The sequence below is a fragment of the Agelaius phoeniceus genome, chromosome 13, assembly GCF_051311805.1.
Source record: "Agelaius phoeniceus isolate bAgePho1 chromosome 13, bAgePho1.hap1, whole genome shotgun sequence".
Classification (NCBI taxonomy): domain Eukaryota; kingdom Metazoa; phylum Chordata; class Aves; order Passeriformes; family Icteridae; genus Agelaius; species Agelaius phoeniceus.
In genome coordinates this window covers 1,947,381-1,967,536 of record NC_135277.1, presented here as the reverse complement: position 1 = coordinate 1,967,536, position 20,156 = coordinate 1,947,381, and the positions used below count along the sequence as shown (strand labels likewise).

The following is a 20,156-nucleotide window of genomic DNA, read 5'->3' as shown; positions in this document are numbered from 1 at the left end:
ACTGATACTGCAGCTGTGCAGATTCTATTTTTTTCTTATTTATATGAATCCATATTTTGTCCCTTTTTTAAATGTTGCAGAAAATGCAAACATGAACAACAGTGGGCAAGCCCAGAGGGCTCTTACACAACTTTTTTAATGCCAAAAAAATATTTTTCACCGCGTTTCATTTTAATACAAAGTACACATTCTTCTCGACATCTGTTTGCCTTTCTCCAGCCATATGGACTCAAAACATGAAAAGTAAATTTTCTGCAATTAAGGGACAGTCGAATTTGTTACCTCACTTGGTGGAGGTTTTTAACAACACAGAGAGCACAATACAGCCAAAGACCTCTTTATTTTTTCCCCTGAAAGGAGCTGTTTCTTTGGAGAGACGCTGTATTTTTTCTGGAAAGTGCATGTGATTGTTGTAATGCTTCTGTGGTCCCTCAGAATTTTGAGAAGGAATCGATGGTTGCTTAGGAACCAGCGCTCACCATGCGGGCTCCAGCATGTGGGAGCCCAGGGGAAGGTGTGCACCCCCAAAATCCTAATTCCTGCTGGCAATGGGAAATCCAGCTCTCAAAATTGAAAAGAAGAGTGAAAAATAGGAAAAATTGTGGTAAAAAAAACTGTCTGGGCGTTGCTGGAGGATATGTTAAATGTCACAGATGTGCACAGCTGCAGTTGCTGAAGGAGCCTGTGTGTTGCCACATTCCAGAGGAGAAATAAAAGGCCTAAAGAATCTCAATTTATTTGTCAATGAGAAAATCACCAGCAGCAATCAGGGTTTGTAGGTTCCTAAGCAGGGAATAATATATCTGACAGGGAATATTATGTCTGACAGCAAACATTTTCAATTTGAGAGAAGGCAGGGTGAAATCTGGTGGCTCAGTGCTGAATCTGCTGCAAGCCAGACTGGATACAACGTTTTACATAGAACAGCTGATCAATAAGTTATGAAATCAAAAGAGAGGTGGATTATCATAGTCTTAATTTATGTTACTATTATGCTATCATATTATCATTCTTATACTATTATTATAATCATAATTTATTATTATAATCTTAATTTAGCATTAAGCTTAATGCAGATCATTGGTAGAAGTTTTTGGTCTCCTTTTGGATAAAAGGTTGGATGAAAATCTCCACTGTGGTCCTTTTTTCTTTCAGTTGTTACCACTCAGAATTCTTATTTTTAGCAGAGGGTTACAAAACCTAAGTAGGATTATGAACAAAAAGTTGGAGGTGGAACGGGCATGGAACTTGAGTGTTTGATATTTTTAGGTACCTAAATTCAAGATCAATGCCTAACTTTGCTTAGCAGCAGGTATTTAACAGGCAAAAGGGTTGGAGGCAGCTCCTGCAAGACACTGAAGGCTGCAGCCGAGACGAGGCAGCTGAATTGTGTTCAGCCTTGCCCAGGATCAGAGCTGCTCCTCAGGGAAGGGGAAAAAAGGCTTTTTTCTGTAACAAAATTATGGTTGATGTACCAGTGTCTCAGCAGAGACAGCTGTCCAGAAATTCAGACTAGTTTAACAAGAGATTTCTAGAGATGTTTTTTTTCTGCTGGTGTATTTTTAATCAAGTGTGGAGTATGTGGGTGTGTTTTTTACAAAAATACGTGATCAGATAAGTATTTATATACTTCCCTTCTCATAAGAGTTGTAGGTTTTAGTCCTCAAATAATAAACCTTTGTGTTCCAGTTTTTTTTTGCTTTCACCATGTGTAAATGTTGATGGGAACTTCCAAAGGGGAGGTTAAGGCAGAAGGCAATTCATTACTCCAGTTGGATCTTTATGGCAAGTATTGGGAGTTATCCAGTGCTGATCCAGACAACAGGATATGGTTTTGAATTGGAAAAATAACTTTTCAATTTCTTCTTTGGTTGTATATTCTTTGCTCCAGAGAATCCAGACCTTATGCAGGAGTCTATTGTTGAATCAGTTGCTAAAAATAAACAGCATTTTTCCCAGTTTTCCTTTTGAAAAGCTCTTAGCAACAGTGGGGATATATTTGCCTTTGCTGGGGGTGTGTGTGCATGCAGGCAGTTTATTTAATCTAATAAACAAGGCCATGGCTTACCAGGGAACCTTCCAACCATTTTCTCCCTATTTTGGTTCTTTCTGTGCCAAACCATCCTTGGAAGAGTCACCCTGGAGCTGCAGAAGTGACAGAGGCAGCTCCTCCTGGGCAGGACCTGCTGTGGGACAGGGATCTGGGTTCTCTCATCATCCTGGGGTCTCTTCCAGTAGGATGAGTTTTCAGCCCCATAATCAGGATCAATAAAATCTTTTCTTTCTGTCTCTGGAGGAGGAGGATTATGGTGGATGGATGTGACAAAAAAAAAAAAAATGCATTGGGCAGAAAATTACGGAAACCTGTGCAATCTTTCCTGCTTGCTTGTCACTGTTTGTGGGCAGTGCTGCCTTGAGGAGATCCAAACCATGGAAGTGCTGCTCTGGAAGAGCATTGTGTGCAGTGTTTATTTGAGTGGATGTTGTTAGTGGCCAAATGTTTATTTAAAATAAACACAAACCTGACTGATTCCTCCCGAGGAGTGATTTATTTATTTCAGATTTGCACCACAACAATGTTAAAGCAAACATGAAGAGCAGCTTGGGATTTTTTTAAACAAATTAAGGCTTCAGTTTACAGCCCTGCTTAAAATATTTCAGAGCAATTTGATTCAAATTTGACTATTGAAATATTTCTTGTTAGGATGGTGGCTCCTTGGATCAAGTGCTGAAAAAGGCTGGGAGGATTCCAGAGCAGATCCTGGGCAAAGTTAGCATTGCGGTGAGTGGGGCAGGGCTGGCACCTCTGGGCTTGGCTGGGCACTGCCACATCCAGAGGGTGGGGAATGGGGAAGGAGGGAATATTCCCAGGTTTTTCAGTGTGCTTCTTCATTTTTCAGTTTCTCTTTGTACGAGGTAGCTGTGGGCACTGGGATGAGTAACACATTCTGGGGTGTGTGCTTGGAGTCGCTGCTTTTGGATCAGTTGATGCTCCTGGATGAGAGCTGAATTAACACTTTCTTATTTTTCAGTATTACCTTTTTCTCTCCATTCTGCAGCAAGGTTGTGTGCAGAGCTCTCTGTACACAGAGCTCCCAGGAAGGGGTTGGGTTTGTTTTTCATTTTTCTAGTCTGAGCTGGAGGGACAAATGAAAACTCAGTGTTGATTGGCAGTGATTACATTTTGGGGTTTCTGTTAAGCTGCATGAATTTGGAATTCTTGTGCAGACATAGCATTCAACTCTCTCTTCTGCTTCCTAAATTAATTTCTTTTTCATTTGTCTCTAGGTAATAAAAGGACTCACATATCTGAGAGAAAAGCATAAAATAATGCACAGAGGTGAGATAAGAGTTTGTGTTGTAACTTTCCTAGAGTATAATTTTTATTTACATTAAAATGACTCTTTTTTTCTGTGCTTGGTTCTTTATGGGTCCATATGGCTTTGGTTCAAAGGGCTTTTCCTGGACAGTGTAAGGCAAACTTTTTGTTTTAAATCCAAATCTCTTCCCATGACTATCAGGTGTCTTCAGCTTCTGTCTCCCTGCAGCTTATCTGGGTTTGTAATCCATGCTTGAACTGCTGTTCTTGCATTTATGTGCACATAGAACTTGTCTGTGTCTGAGACTGAGTGCATTGAAAACCTCTGAGCTAAATTTCATTTGACTGTTCAATAGTCATTGCCATGAAAACTTTTAAAAGAAAGTCACTTTTTTCCCATTTGTCTTACATTCACATTCTGTTTATTGAGAGCTGTCATGCAGAACTGCATCCTTTGCATACTTTAAAACAATTAAAAACCATGGTGAAGCTGTGTAAAATGGGAGTGTTGCTTCTCCTGGGTCTTTAGTCACTTTAGAATAAATGTACTAAATTAAATTCTGCTTTTAATTGCCCTTTTCAAAATCGGGCTCCTCCATTAATCTGTTGCATGTTCCATTAAAGAAGAATGACCCTTGGTACAGTAATAAATCCATTTTTGCTGCTGTGGGTGTGCTGTGAAGGTGGGGCTGGAGCAGTGCTGGTGCCCTGTGTGCCACCCACAGCAGCTGCTGGGCAGCTTTGGACCACAGGGGAGTATTCAGATGATAAAATATCTGCAGCAGACATTAATGCATGTCTGAATTTACATTTATTGCCCAGACCAAAGAGAGGAGTCAGCAATCCCAGCTTGCACAAGCTGTTGTAGGATCACCTTACACATGAAGTTGTGTTTATCACACATTCCTGGTTTGTGGGGTTTTTTTAAACAAATATAGCTCTCTTGTGGAGCAGGGAGGTTGGAGGGAGACTCTAAACATTTCTGGTGACAGTTTCAAAGCCATTTGTCTGTGTTCAGAGCATAAGGACTCCAGGGAAAGGGATCACCTTATTTTAGGGCACCCTGGTAGAGTTACTGCTGCATCTTGTCCTCGAGTCAGCCACACCAGTGGGTTGTTACTATGTTGGTTGCTTGGGGTTTTTTTTTTTAGGTTGATCTTGCTCAGCTGAGACAGCAGTTTTTATTTATTTATTTTCAGTTTTACCATCTGTAAATCTGATAAATCAAAAGTGAAGCCCTCCTGATCTTGTTTAAGTGCAGCTTAACCTCACAGTGTTTGCTGGGTCAGAGGTTGCACTGCAGGTTCATGGAGCAGCACAAATCAAAAATTCCTCTTTGCATTGCTTCCAGTTGTACTGGATTGAGGGTGCCCTGCAGTGTGCAGCTCCATGTCCACGTGGTGCTTTTTGTTTCTCAGCCCAGTTTCCCTCCTGTGTGCTCTGACAGCAGCAGGAATTGCTGACCTTGTGCCCTCCTTGCAGAAGCTGCTCTGTGGTCACATCACATCTGTGGTGTCTGATAAAGAGGGAGCCAAAATGACATTTTGGGAGCTGATCATGGCCAGTGCTGGCAGCTAAAAGGAGAATCAGTCAGAGCAGTGAGTGCTTCTCCCTTCTCTGGACAGCCAGAGCCAAGCTTGCAGCTTCTGTGCTCGGTGCTGTCCGTGGGTCTGTCTGTGCCACTGACCTTGTGCATTCTTTGGGCTCCCCTGATGAAGGCTGGAGTGCAGGTGAAGCTGCTTCTGGCAGTTTTTCCAATCTGCCTTGAATCCCAGCTGAGATAAACAGTGCTGGTAAAAGCACTTTTCCTGTAACTGTGTCAGCATTATTTTATACACAGCTCTAATAATTGGAGATTTCTGTGCTTTGCTTTCTCTCCTGCACTGACAAGGTGAGAACAGCATCTCACATGGGCTGTTTGTTTTCACTCATCCATCCCTGGGGAAAATGTGTGCACTTGGTGGGCTTGTTTTCAGCAGGATTTATTGGAGTTCTGCTGTGGGGAGAGTGGGTGACTTAAAAATGAAGAGACATCCCTGTTAAACATGAGAACATAGCAACAAAGGGCCAAAAAATCTGTTCTTAAATCTAAAGACAGCCAGGCTTGTGAGAACTCATTTGCAGGAAGGAATTCATTCCACTGATGTGTTTTATTACTTGTGTGGCAATATCAGCAAGTTTGGAATATTTAACCCAAACTGCTTCCATGCCCAGCTGTACTGGACTGGCTGAGGAAGAGTGTTCACTTGTCATTCCAGACAGCTCAAGGGAGGAGGTCTGGGGGCTTAGAAGAGCAGGAATGGGAAACAGTCCTTTCCTAGAGGAGAATACAGTTCATACAGTTCTGTTCTAGAGGGTTTGCTCATGTGGGGCCCTGTGCTTTGTGCTCTGGTCCTCTCTGAGCAGACAGGAATGAAATCACAAAATCTCTGCAAGTTCAACTGGTGGGATCCAAGGCACAGAACAGGAAGGGGTGAGAAGCACAGCTGTGCTGGATATTTTAATAACCTCTTCTGTTCTGTAAAATAAAGATATCTACGGTGCTGTCTGGGGTTGAATCCTCTCTGGAGGGTCTCTCCTTGCAGGGAAGCTGCTGTGGAAGGTTTTGAACCCCAGCTGGAGGCAGCAGCTCAGGGAAGCAGGGAAGTGTCGCTGCTCTGTTCCAGGGCTGCAGTTCCAGAAGATTCTTGTGAGATCCTGCCTTGACAAATGGGAACTGATTGGAAGATCCCAAAACTGTGCTGCAAGACCCATCTCTGCTCTGTGTCTGCTCACATGAAGCTGGTACAGAGTGAATTCTGGCTGGAGGTGTTATGACAACGTCCAGGGCCACCTTTCAGAATGAACCTGTGGGGCAGAGCAGAGCAAGGAACCTCCAACAGAGATTATCAGGCATTCTGGAAATTTCTCTGTGTTACCAGCTCCCTTTGCAGTGCCATGAATCCATCCCCCTGGCAAAGGACTTCTCTAGAATTCTCTTCCTGGCTTGTCTGGGATGGTATATAAAATATCTTCCACTTTCTTTAAAGCTGAAGTGCTTACATAACACATTTTGTGTTCCTTTTGTCTGCTCCTTGCAAGTTCCAGCATACATTTTGCAGGATGCCTTGGCATTCCTGTTCCTCTGGCAATACAAATCTCTGGTTTCCAGAGAAACTGCTCAAGTGCTCAGAGGCTCTGGAGTGAAAATAGAATAGGTGCTACATTTAGAGGGGTGGAAATGCAGCAGCCTTCCAAACATCACACTGATCACATGGGGTGCCTTGTGTGGAAAATGAAAATACTCCAGGGAGGAGAAGCTTTGTGCAGAAATGCAGAGAGGAGATGGGGCTGTGCTGCTCTGAGAGCTGCAGTGTGGCATTGCCACCTGCAAAAACACTGAGGGGAGACCAGGGGGACTCTGAGACTTCAGGATGCTCATAAAGAGAATTGTTTGCCACTGGCAGTGCAATGGTAATGATTTTTTCTTTGCCATTTAATTATGAAGAATCAATGAACTCCAGAGATGAAAGTGAGGATTTACATCTTTGTTTTGAGTTTGTAGCTGTGCTTTGGTGAGCAGCACAAACCTGGCTGGCTGTGGTTCAGGCCCTGCTGTGCTCCCAGTGTGTTTTGCAAACAGTTTTTTCCACCTTTCCAAGCTTTTGCACGGAGCTTTGGGTGCAGATTCCTGTGCAGCTGGGAATCTCTAATCTCTGCTTGCTGCTTCCTTGCTCCAGCTGCCTGGGCTCTGGCTTGGGTCGTTTTTAGCTCCTGCTGGAGTTCTAGACCGGTGGGTCGAGCTCCAGCCTGGATCCATCCTTTCCACAGTGAAGGGTCCCTGTGGTGAGGTCTCAGCAGGCAGAGCTTGCCCAGAGCAGGCAGAGCTTGCAGAAGGTGCAGTGTGTGCCCAGCAGGCCAGATCCTGCCCCTGGGCTGGGGAATTGAAAGCAGCACACACTAAATACCTGCCTGGATTTTCCATCCACAAATCAGAGCAGGAAACTGTGCCTGGACATTTCACTTGCCTGGAAAGGGATGGCAGGACAAAACCATGGAGCCACAATTTCCCCAAGTAGATCATTACCCAAACTTGGTGTTACTCCTCAAAAGGAGCTGAGGGGGGGCAGCTGGAATTGTTTTATTTTCCCCTCCCCATGGATCTTGCTCAGTGAGGCACAAACCTCCTGCATGGAGATCTTTGTCACATCAGTGTCCTCCTCCCGGGGACATCCCAGCCCAAGGGCAGCTCCTGGAATAGATCTGTGCTTACAGGTGAAAAGCAAATGAAAATGTGACAGCCTGTAGACTTCTGAGTCTGCTCTGAAGTGAAATCATGATTCTCTCTCTTCAAAACAATTTCCCAGTTCCCTTTTTTCTGCAGCATTACTCTGCCAATGTGGGCTGCTGGTTGCTTATTTTGATAATGGGTTGGAAATGACCAGCTAAGCAGTGAGATACACTGAAAAACCTCCTTGCAGCTATAAAAGAAACACTAAACACTTGTTCCCTGTACCTTTGCATTCACAAAGAGCTGTTATTAGTTGCTAAGCTACCAGTGACCCTTATTAAATTTCCATTTAGGAACAGTGATGAATTCAAAATCATGAGGGGGCTCTGTCACAGGAAAAACACAACCTCCAATTATTTTAAATACACATTTTCAATAATAGGAAAATTATTTTTTCAGAGCTTAAAAAAAAAAAAAACCAAACAAAAAAACCAAACCCACCACACCCCAAATCTAAACCAACAAACAAACCCAAACCCAGAGAGCAAGATCCCACTCCAGGGAGTGTTTGGCCATAAGATGATTTATGCCTATGTAGATATGGAGGAATGACAGTGAGGCTGCTGTAATTTATTGACCTTTGTAAAATAAATATGTAGGGCCTCTTTATTGATCATTTCTAGGCAAAGCATCATCATTCAGGAGGATTTACACTGTTGTAAACTTATTTATCTCAAAGGAGACCATTTATCTGCAAGGAGGATGGGGATGCCCAAACCTAAAAGCCAGGAAATAGGGTGAAGTCAAATAGTGTGAAATCAAAAAGCTGACAACCTTTTCTGCATGTGTAATTTTGAATATTTCTTTTTATTTATCTGTGGTTGAATAGAGAGTCTGTGAGGTGGGCCTGGGAGGGACCCAAATCTCTGATTATTGCCAGAGGAGGGCCAGAATTGTGTCACAGAAGGGAAGCAAAGGGAGGCACGTGAGAATTCACCTTGCATTGTCAGATTTTCTGTTTTATCTCCTAAACCATCCTTTTTTTTTTTTTTCCAGATGTTAAACCATCCAACATTTTGGTAAACTCTAGAGGTGAAATCAAGCTGTGTGACTTTGGTGTCAGTGGGCAGCTGATAGATTCCATGGCAAACTCCTTTGTTGGCACACGCTCCTACATGTCTGTGAGTACAGATTTAAATCCAGATTACAGAGCTCTGAGTTTGTGAGGCTTGAGTTGTCCCAGTTCTGGTGATCAAACAAGAACCAACTGTGGCTGCTCCTGGTTCAGCTCTTCCTGTATTCCAGGAATATTCTGGTGTCACATCAGATTGTGTGTGTGGGGGAAGAGCTGTTGCAGGAAAAGCCAAAACCTGGACTGTTTATAACCCTGCAGAAGAGCTGGGGCTGTGTCTGCTCTGCAGAGCCCAGTCACTTGTTGCCTTTGGGGGTTGCACATGTTGTCTCCAGAAAAGCCCAGGGTTTATGGTTTGCTTTTCTTGGGCTCAATTCCCATCCAGCATTTGCTGGGCCGGCTCTGCAGGCAAAGTGCAGCCCCAGGAGAGATCCTGGCAGGGGGCAGGGAGTAAATGTGGGGCTGTTCCAGGCTGTTCTGTGTCCCTGGGCATGAGGAGCACCTTGGAAGCTCTTTCCAGACGAGCTCTCTGTGAGATTGCAGGCCCCAGCTCCTGGCAGAGGCAGCTCTCTCATTCTCACACACCTTGCAGCACACCATGAGCTGCTGCTCGTGTTCCCAGCTCTGGCTGGAGGATTGGAACTGTGTGGGCTTGGACTCACAGGGAAAAGCCTTAATGCTGGCTCTGTTCAGCAGCAGCCCTGCGTTGTCTTTGTGTCATTTCTCCTTGGTGACACACCTGAAACCAGGCTGGGGTTGAAGTTCTCACCTCTGGGCGCTGCTGCTAATGAGCAAAACCAAATCCACAGCTCAGCTCACCCGTGCTCCTGCCTTGCCCTGGCTCCTGCAGGAGCAGGGATGAGAGCCAAGTGCTCTCTGCCTTCAGTTTTCTTCAGTTTGTTCTTTTTACAGGCTGAGGGTTTTACCTGGGGAGTTTTACTTTGCTCTCTGGCATCACAGACCAAGCCACAGCGGGGATTTTGTCCTGGTAGTGTCTGAAGGATCTTCTCTTGCAGTAGCTCCCTTTGCACACTTCTGTACACACAAAACCATACAGAATTATTGCATGCAAACATCCCTTTTTACCACATGGAGGTGTGGAAAAACAATACTGTTTAACTTGAACAGATCTCTAGGTTTTAATGATATTTATATTTATATAACAAGTGCTCTCTCTGTTTCCTGCTCTTTCTCATCCACCCACCTTCCTTTACACTTACATTTTATGAAAATCTTGGGATTTGGACATTTCTGTGGCTGTCCAGCAGTTGTGTAGTTTGTCCAGATGGCTTTGGAACTGACTGAGGTGGGATACTGGAGAAAACTCAAATATCATCTCAGAAAATGCTACAAAACAAATCAAACAAAACTATCACCCCCTTATGGCAGAAGGAAGAGGCTTTACTGCATTCTCACATTCTCTGAGAGGGAGTTTCAAATTGCATATGTATTTTTCCAATATGTGCATGAAATCAGAAGAATCCGCACCATTTTGGTAAAATAGGAGCTTGATTTTAAAAAGAGTACAGAAAAGTGAACGTTTTCTTGAGAACTCTTAGTAAAAATGGATTTAAGGGTGAAGTAGATCAATGTATTAATAATTTCAGGAGCCATATTCAGCACTGAACATAGACTGACAAAGCAGGTGCAAAAATGAAGCAAAAGGAGTTGGTGCAGCACTCATCTGCTGGTTTTGGCAGAAGCAGGATGTGAATACACTGCTCAAAGCTGAGGATCTGGGAAGCAGTGGGACTGCAATAGGCAGATACACTTCTGATCATGATTCAGACTGACCAAAAAATCCCATACCTAAATATCTTTACAGTGGGTGAATCTCCTAAAGACAATACACAATAGATTTTGCCTGCAGAGCCTTGTGTAAGAGTTCCATTAGATGTGTGCTAAAGAAATAAAACAGCACATAAGAGAATAATTCCTGAAGAGTCTCACACTTGTTTGCAGTGCCGGAATGTTTGAGGAACTTCAAGAAAATACCAAGAAGTCACTCATTTGAGCATGCTGTGCTGATAAGTTGGGGTTTCATGCTTTGATTGATCCAGCTTATTGCAGAATGTCATTTTTTGGTGCCTCCTTGTCACAGAGCTGCCTCTCCTCCCCTCCCCTGTGTTTTGCAGCCCGAGAGGCTGCAGGGCACTCACTACTCTGTGCAGTCAGACATCTGGAGCATGGGGCTGTCCCTGGTGGAGATGGCCATTGGCAGGTACCCCATTCCCCCTCCTGACTCCAAGGAGCTGGAGCTGATGTTTGGCTGCCCCGTGGAGGGGGATTCTCCAGTGACAGAGACCTCGCCCAGGCAAAGAGCGCCCGGCCGGCCCATGAGCTGTGAGTCACAGCCCTCACTCTGCTTTCCCTGCCCCTTCAAGGTCCTTTTTGTCTGATCCTGGGCTGCACAGAGGGGATTGAAACTTCTACAAATCAGGGGTGTGTTGGGCACCTGGCTCAGCTTCACTGTGAGGAGCCCTGTAGGAGCAGAGCACCAGAGGCCTTTGGTGGTGGTTCTTGAGAGCAGCCCCAGCACTGAGATGCTGCAACCCTGGCTGTGAGAATTTCAGATTTCTGTGCTGCCAGGCACTGACCCCCAAGAGAACACTGCATTTGACCTGAGGCTGTGGAGAAGGTTTCCAAAATGGAATGACAGAACTGGGATTGTGGGTGTGGAGTTTGGATAGAAATGTGTAATGTCACATAGTAAAAAACTTAGAGTTTAAGGTTTTAGAATATAACAAGGTATAATAAAAAAGATATAGAAGATATATATAAAGATATATATAAACAAGAAGATATATATAAACAAGATATAAAATATATAGATATCTCTATATATAGATAGATAGAATAAAACAAGATATAAAAGATATATATAAAACAAGATAGAAGTTTTAGGGCAGAAGCTGGTCCTTCCTCTTCACCTTCTTCTCCATGGGTTTGGGTGATTTTGTGTAATTGGATAAAAAAGTCCACATTGTGAGCCACAAGTATTTAGTGATTAGGTTAAAAGTAAAAATAATTTAGGTGTAATTTCTTAATTAGACAGGTTGTCCTTAAAAAGCCTTGTAGAGAGAAAGATACAACTCCATTTTTAGTTTTTTAAAGTTCTGTGAAACTCACGATTTGTGAGGCTATAATATAAATAAGAACTAATAAACGTCTGAGTCTGAACAAGAAACACCAACTCACACATTTAATCCCAACCTTAACAAAAAAAACCCCAAACTCCACAAAGTGGTGGCCTGTGTGAGGATCAAACTCACAACCTTCAGATTTCATAATCTGATAAAAAACTGATAAAAAACCAAACTCCATTCTGAGCTCCCAGTCTGGTGCTCTGGTTTTCTCCAGGACGCTGATCCCAGTGCAGCAGGATGATCCCAGTGAAGTGAATGCTTTGGGTCACACCTGGAAATGTCTCCTTGCATGAAAGCATTTCCCTGTGGCACCTTTTCCCTGTAAATCTGCTGGGTGCCAGAAGTGTCAGACCTGGGTTTCCTACAGCACCCCTAAAGCCATGGAGGGAGAGTGGCACTGATCCCAATTTCTCCCATTTCTCTCCCATTTCTTCCCAGCCTATGGATCAGACAGCAGACCCCCAATGGCAATCTTTGAACTTCTGGATTACATCGTCAATGAGGTAATTTATAAACTTAAAAATCTGCACTTCACAACTGTAAACTCTGAAAGAATTCCTGGAATTTGGGGTTAGTGCTGCTTAGTCTGGTTTAGCCTTATGACTGAGTCACAATTCTCTTCTCTTTCAAATGGCTAAGCTCCAAGGCTACTTGGAGATTCATATTTTAGAATGGGTTGTTTGCAGTATTTTCACAAGTACCACTGAAATTTGTGTGACTCCACTGCTTGTGTTCTTCAAAAAAAGAAAAAAGCATGCTCATGTTAGCTGTCATTTGTAGCAGCTGGATAACAATTGTTGCAGCTGGATGAATTATTGAGAACTGTCCAGCTCACCCATTTGAAAGGCACAGTTGGTGTCTGGGTCCCTGCATTGCCTGTGCCTCTGATAAATTGATGAATTGCTTCTGTAACTCATCTGCTTGCACAAGTCTCTCAGATTACAAATCTGTTTTGCATATTATATAAACCCCAATCTGCCAGCACCGACTCTGGGGATGGAGTTAGCATTGAATCACTTCAGCTGCTGTGGTCCTGTATTGCAGCATCCCTGAGGGGGCCAGTTTGGCCTGAAGAGCTGCAGTAATTCGGAGTTTGGCACAAGATTTTCTTGTGCCACCTCTGATTTAGCACAAACTTCAGCAGGAGCTGCTCCCTCCAGCACAGGCTGTGCTCCAGTGAGGGAGGGGTGCAGGCCTTGTCACTGCTCTTTGCATAAAATTAACTGAGTGTAAGGATGGGAACTTATCCCTGATCCTGTGGCCAGGTCCTGGAGGATGAGGCAGTGATGTACAGGTTTATGCAGTTCCCCTTCTTTGTTTGTCAGAATCCTGTCTGAATTCAGAGCCTGAACCAACTCATTCCCAGGGCCAGCAAACTGACATCAAAAGGATTATGGAACTAATGATGTGCAGGGCACCTTCCCTTGCTACTGTGGAGAATGACAGGGTGCTAATTAGTGCTCTGAGCCTCCTTTAATGAGAGCTGAGGCTGTGCTCACCCCATCCAGGTGTGTGTGTGGAGAAAATGGAACAACCAACCAGCCAAAACCCAACAAAACCCACCCCACACCAGGAAAAGTCTGGTTTAGAGTAATAACCCAGAGCAGCCAGGGGCATTTACCTGTCCCACACTGTAACATTATGCTGAATGATTGCTGATTTTAAAAATATATTTATTTATTTACAGCCACCTCCAAAACTGCCCAATGGTGTCTTTGGTTCTGAATTTCAAGATTTTGTTAACAAATGGTGAGTATTTTCTCTATTTTCTGTGTGGCTGAGTGACAGGGGGATGAGCTGGGCTCAGCTTTGTCTGTCAGGCACTTGGCAATCAGAGTCCCTGCTCCAGGCCAGGGCAGATGTAAGGATTGCAATCAGCATAATCAATCCTCTTTGGGTGTTAATTGTCTCACAGGCATCAGGTGCATCCAGAGGAGCCCCAAGGCTCGGGGAGATTCCCCTCTTTAGCCCTGAATTTCTGCAGCTCAGAGCAGTCCTTGGGGAGTGGCCCCAGCCCTGACAGCTCCTGCAAGGCTCAGGCACCTCCTCCTGCACTGCTGGGCCATGGGGTGCACAATCCTGCAGGCTCCAGGTGTTGTTCCTTGAGCCAGCACCTTCATCCCAGCAGCCATTCCCCCATCTCCTCACTTCCCCAGCTGCACCTCAGTGGTGCCAGCACTGAACCAGTGCTAAGGGAACAGCTCAGTGCAGTTCAAAAGTTTGTTTATTTATCAAATATCTGTATTTACAGCTTCCAAAAGGAAGGGCAGTCATGCAATAGCTCCACTTGATCCTGAGCTTGAAGAGACTTGGGGCAAAGAAATGTGAGGGATAAAGGGGTTCATGTTGTTTTAGTTGAAATGGGATTTATCTCCCCAGCTTGGTTTAGACACTCATCAGTCTCAGACAACTCAGGATTTTTTTACCTGGAGCTGTGGAACCCACAGAAGGGAACTGCAGGCTCCCATCTCTGTCTGAGAGGCACCTGGTGCTTTTATTGAGTGCTGTCAGACCAGAGCAGTCCAATCAACAGGACACAACTGGAGCCTTATTTTAAAAGATATTTGAGTGTAACTTGTGCACCACTTTGTGTTTTCCCAGTTTAATTAAGAATCCTGCTGAGAGAGCCGACTTGAAGCAGCTGATGGTGAGTGAAGGTTTTTAATTTGATCTAAAAGCCCCTTCCCAGGCAGGTTGGATTCCTCAGCTGGCCCAGAGCAGGTCAGAGCAGTGGCCTCGAGGGTGGCTGGTGGCCCATGAGCAGCTCAGTTTGGGCAGGAACAGCTTTTCTGAGTTAGAGATCAAGGGGCTGCAGGGGCTCCTACAACAGGGACTGTCAAGGAGACCAAAAGCCTGGTGGGCTGTGGAGTCTGGCATTTGATAATCACAATGGGTGACTTAAATTAATTAACAAAAGAATTCTCTCTTGAGTCTATTAGTTAATAATAAAGTATTGATTAATACTTTTAGGAGGACAAAAGAATAAAGCTCCACATACCATATGGACTAATTAAATACATTTTTAATCATCTGTTGTGAAACACAAGATTTGTCACTTTTTTACCAGCTTTGTCTGGCAAAGTCTGTAGAACTCAGCACACATCCTGCATTTTTCTCTGTGTGAAATAACCAGATCAGTCTCAGAGCATCTTTTTATGGTTTTAAGTGTAATGCCAGGACTTCAGTTGTACTGCAGGAAATCAGGTTTTCCCTGCCCTGACCCTGCTGCACAATAATGGTGCAAAATGCAAAGAGACTCTTTTTATCACAAAAAGCCTTTTAGTGCCCAGGTAGACACTTTCCAGAGTATTACCCTGAGCGGCTGAGCCACATCCTCATCATTTGTGTGGTGCAGAGGCACTGGCAGGATTCCTCTGGGACACTTTGCCTGGTGCTGGCTGTTCCCTTTCTGTGGGAATTCCTCCATGTGCTCTGTGAAGTTCCACAGCTCGGTGGCTCCAAGTGGATTTATGGGTGCTCCTGAGGGCTGCCCCCCTGACCCTGTTCTCCTGTGCCCAGATCCATGCTTTCATCAAGAGATCCGAGGCGGAGGAGGTGGATTTTGCGGGGTGGCTCTGCTCCACCATCGGCCTTAACCAGCCCAGCACCCCCACGCACGCCGCCGGCGTCTGAGCCCGGGGCCAGCTCCTGGACTGTACCTCTGGTGACAACCACGCTCTCCTGGTCCTCTCTCCTCAGCTTGTACCTGTTCCAACATGTATTTCACCTCTTGAGGAAGAATGTCTTGATAGCATGTGCCAAAACGGTTTTAAATCTCGTCCTAAACTAATTGGTATCGTTCCGGGTTCCGTCGTTCACTGACCAAATGTAAGCTGTGTAAGTTCCAGTGCTTGCTGACTTTAGGTGATTATGGATATTCTTTCTTAATGAAAATATCACTGGGGCAGGGGGGGTTGGCCCCTGGCTTGTTTGAACTTTATCAAGACTCTTTGTAAATCGTTGGTACTTCAATCATGCTTTCCCCGAGCGCCTGGGCTCGGGATCGGGATGCTCCGAGCCTGTCTGTGAGCATGCTTTGCTGCTGCCCAGCTGTTCCCAAAAGTTAGGCTCCAATTTTGCTGTTGTCTAGAGATCTCTCTCTTTGCAGGTGAAGAAGGCAAGAGCTCTGCATTTCTCAGAATGCACAGGGCAATATTCTAATTGTAGACTTGTTCATATTTCTATATTTATTTTTCGAACATATCATCATCCTTGGATTTAGTGATGTATGTCTTTCTAATTGATTTTTAAAAGTTAGTTCTTGGAAGTGTCCTATGGAATCAAGACAATGATCCAAGCACTTTGCTTTCTTTTAACCTAAAGAGTCATGACAACTGTGTTTAGTGTCTAAAAGTGTATGAAAAATCCTTTATTGTTTTATTCTCTCAGATGTTTAGCAATGGGTTCTCTTAATAAATATATTATCAAGTAACTTCTTGAAGCTTTTTTTAAAACTTGGCCAAGGCTTTTAATCTGGTCACTGCACTATAAATTTCAGCTCTTTGAAAGGATGCTTTGGATGAGGAAATGCCTGAAATTCTTCCCCAGAAGGAATCCCCATCAGAGGGCCCTGAACTTCCACATGGCCAAAGGATCAGGTATCAAAGGGCTGGCACAGCCCTGGCTCAGCAGAGGCAGGAAATGACTCATGGACAATCCAGGCCTGTCCTGGCTGCAGTGAGACCTGAAGTGACAGCTGGGAGGGTGTAAATTAAACTCTTTCTTGAGCTTTACCTACCCCCAGCAAACAGAGCCTTTTGCTGTGTGCTGAAAGAAATGCACAGCAAGGTTTGGGAGGCTGAACTCCCACTTTGGGTTGTCCCCCCAGACAACAATAATTTGGGCACTGCAAGCACAGTTGTAAGGGCAGCAGGAAAAGAACTTTATTGGAACATGCACTAGAACTGGGCTGTTCAAATCCAAAAGCACTCGTTCACAAAAGCAGCAGGAATTCTATCCATGAAAACTACTCTGGACCATGCTGGGCACAAATATCATTTTTCAACAGTCAGAATTACCCTTTGGAATTGAAATGTGCCAAGAAAGGCCAGGCTGGCTCCTGAGCTCCTCCCAAAGCAGCTCTTCACACACAGCACTGCAAGGGCTTGTGTGACCAAAGCAGTTTTGGCTCAGACTCTTGGGGGCTTTTTACCTGTCAGGCTTGGGAAAGTTTTGTTACACAATCTCTTCACTCCTGTTCTGAATTCCTTCATTAAGACATCCAAAAGCCAAATAGTTTTTAGTACAGGATGAAGCCACATTTACATCCCAACAGTTTCCATTGGTACAAACCAAACAAGAGCCAAATTAACACTCATTAAACAGTGGCAGGAATTCACTAGAGGCTGAATGTCAGTTCTGACCACCCCCGGGACACCAGACACTTCTCCAAATGCAAAAATTGTGGAGATTTCACATCACTTTCCATTTATAACTAAGTTCTTAAACTCCTCATGCTCCTCCTTGAGAATCACATGAAAGCAGGTGACCTGGCCTTGATTTATGAGGTTACAATGAGAGAAAAATAAAATAACACCAATTTAAGAGTATTAGCTTAGTACAAGCACCACGGATCATTTCTTGGTCTATTTGTGGACAAATGAAAGGCTCCTTGGCTGCTGCTCTGAAGGAGCAGAAGTAGAAAGTCCTTCTCTGGGACAGACTGACAGAACTGAAGAGCACCAGGGGGACAGAGAGACCTCCCTGCTGTGCCCAGAACTGGGCTGACACTGGGAGGACTCTGGGAGTAACTCCAGCTTCCCGTGGAACTGAGAACACAGCAGCTGCAGGCCGGAGGCAGTCCTGGACACATCTTTCCTCACCTGTATCCTAAACTGCCAGTTTAGGCAAATGAGGTTAGAATGTAATCACTGGGGCAGCAGCAGCTCCAGGACCTGGATTTGTTTCTCACGTCAGGAAGTGAGAACAGACAAGTTATTGCTTTAGTGCATGTGTTAATTGGTCTGGTTGATCATTGCTTCTCCCTTCCACATACAGAGATGTTGTAAGAGCTACATTAGGTTTCAAATGTGGAATGGATTATGCTACATATTTGTGCAGCAGATTTTCATTCTTTCAATATCTGAGTCAAGATGTGCCCAGGCTGGGAAGTTCCCGTGTTCAGTGTCACTGCCCTCAACTCTGATATGTCAAACAGTTCATACCCACACAGCACAACATGGAAATCACTTGGTGAGTTTCAGATGAATGAAGAAGAAATTCCTGAGTCTGTATTAAAAACCATCTCTGATTTTTTTCTCTCAAGAATCAGATTCCTCCTCCTCTTCCTCCTCCTCCTCTTTATCATGCTGAAGACTGAGGTGTAACTCAGTTTGATTGATGGCAGCCTCATTGTCCATCTGCCCAAGAGTCTGTCAGAGAAAAGGGCTGATTACCACAGACACCAAACATTTCTCATTCACTGTTAGACCTGTGCAGTCACTGCTAATTAAAGATCCCAGAGCTGGAACTGAGAGCCCAGCACAGCCACAAGGCCCTGATCTCCATGGCAAAGCTGCACCTGGGCCAGGCTGGCCAGGTATTGAGTGAAAACCTGCAGCACCTGTGCCTCCATCCCCAGCACCGGTGCCACCCCAGGGTCACAAGCATTAAACAGAATATTTAACACATGGGGAACTGAGGCTACAGCACACAGGTATTTCCCAATCCCCCTGGAAACACCGTGCTGCTTCTGGGGATGGGAAAAGGTGAAACCCTCAAAACACCAGCAGCAAAACCGACATTTTACAGCTGAGCTTTGCAGTGATGAGAAGCATCAATGAGGTGACAGGAGGAGAACCATGCAGAGCTCTGCTCATGCTGCCAGCCAGCCATGGAGCCCCCTCCGAGCCCAGGGACCCCCTTACCTGCTGAGTGTCCTCGGCCAGGGCTGGCAGGGCCACGGGCACGTTCTCCTCACCGGCCCTGATCATGGACTGCAGCGCCAGCTCCTCCACCTGCAGGGACTGCACTGAGCACTGCCGGCACTGGCACCACGTCCCGGCACTGGCACCATATCCCGGCACTGGCACCACATCCCCGGCACTGGCACCATATCCCAGCACTCTCCCTGCACCCCGGCACTGTCACTGCATCCCCGGCACTGGCACCACGTCCCGGCACTGGCACCATATCCCGGCACTGGCACCACAGCCCGGCACTGGCACCACATCCCCGGCACTAGCACCACGTCCCGGCACTGGCACCACATCCCGGCACTGGCACTGCACCCCGGGCACACCCCCCCCACCTGACCCTGCTTAACACTTCCCACTCTGAACTCTGGGCTTTTGTACCCGTTAAAGCTTTGTTAAATCTTGTGCAATTCTGCTCTAAGAATTGAATCTTTCCTTTATTATGATATGCACGAGTCTCTAAACCCAAGTAGTCTTCAGTTCCACTCCTCCAACTATCCCTTCTCCATCCATCAGCTAAGGCAAACCCTGCACTCACATTTACCTCTTAGTCATGTATCATACTCACAATTAAATTTATCTCTTAATGCGCCCTACATACATTCACATTTACTTCTTAGAGAGGTATCCTAAGCACACTCACGTTTCTCTCTTAATGTACTCCACATACATTCACATTTACCTCTTAGAGAGGTATCCTGTGCACACTCACATTTATCTCAGTGTATCCTACATACATCACACTCACATTTACCACTTACAGACATATCCTACATACACTCACACTTAATTTATCTCCTAATGTACAGATACACTCACAATTACAGGTACCTCTTACAGGTGTGCCCTACACACACTCACAATTACATTTACCTCTTTGAGATGCACCCTGCACAGTTACATTTACCTCTTTGAGATGCACCCTGCACAGTTACATTTACTCTCAGAGCACAGTAGATGGATCCCCCTTTCCCAGACCACCTGTGAGCAATTCCCCGCTCCCTCCCCCAGCCCCGCCGGGGCGCAGGGCCCGTTCCCTGGCGGAGCGCGGCCGCGCAGGGCTGAGGTGCAGGCCCGGCCCCGCCGCTCCCGGCCCCAGGCCGCCCCCCGCAGCCCCGGGCTGTCCCGCGCACCCGCAGCCGGCGGAGCTGGTCGTGCAGCGCCGCCTTGACCCGCAGCAGCGTCTCCTCCTCGCGGCGCAGCTCCTGCAGCCGGCTCAGCATCGTCCCCGCCGGGGCGCCAACCGCCCCGCCCCCTGACGTCACGGCCCGCCCGCCTGACGTCACACCGCCGCACCAGCGCGCAGCAGCCGCCCCCGCGCGGCCACCGCCGGTCACTGCACCCGCGGGCCCGGCCCCGCCACGCCGCCTTCCTCCGCCTCCTCCTCCTCTCCCCGGAAGTTTCCGTTCGAACGCCTGCTCGCACACGCACACCC

General features: G+C 45.7%; 2 protein-coding genes across 4 annotated transcripts in view; one reads left to right on the top strand and one right to left on the bottom strand.

Annotated features, from left to right (window-relative positions):
* The window catches only part of MAP2K1 (mitogen-activated protein kinase kinase 1), a 33,393-nt gene extending 17,154 nt beyond the window's left edge, over positions 1-16,239 (top strand). For all 3 annotated transcript variants that reach the window (XM_077185286.1, XM_054642286.2, XM_077185287.1), the window contains 8 exons: positions 2,705-2,782; positions 3,289-3,340; positions 8,586-8,710; positions 10,797-11,004; positions 12,246-12,310; positions 13,495-13,556; positions 14,409-14,454; positions 15,327-16,239. In XM_077185286.1, coding sequence (XP_077041401.1) covers positions 2,705-2,782; positions 3,289-3,340; positions 8,586-8,710; positions 10,797-11,004; positions 12,246-12,310; positions 13,495-13,556; positions 14,409-14,454; positions 15,327-15,440 — 750 coding nt within the window. In that variant the 3' untranslated portion in view covers positions 15,441-16,239. The remainder of the gene's footprint in view (positions 1-2,704; positions 2,783-3,288; positions 3,341-8,585; positions 8,711-10,796; positions 11,005-12,245; positions 12,311-13,494; positions 13,557-14,408; positions 14,455-15,326) is intronic.
* A 426-nt stretch (positions 16,240-16,665) lies between these two features.
* SNAPC5 (small nuclear RNA activating complex polypeptide 5) lies at positions 16,666-20,008 on the bottom strand. The gene is made up of 3 exons (XM_054642031.2): positions 19,855-20,008; positions 18,674-18,763; positions 16,666-18,178 (listed from the first exon to the last, which is right to left on the bottom strand). Exons 1-3 carry the CDS (start codon positions 19,942-19,944, stop codon positions 18,068-18,070), a joined length of 291 nt encoding a protein of 96 aa, XP_054498006.1. The 5' UTR covers positions 19,945-20,008; the 3' UTR covers positions 16,666-18,067.
* Positions 20,009-20,156: the final 148 nt, after the last annotated feature.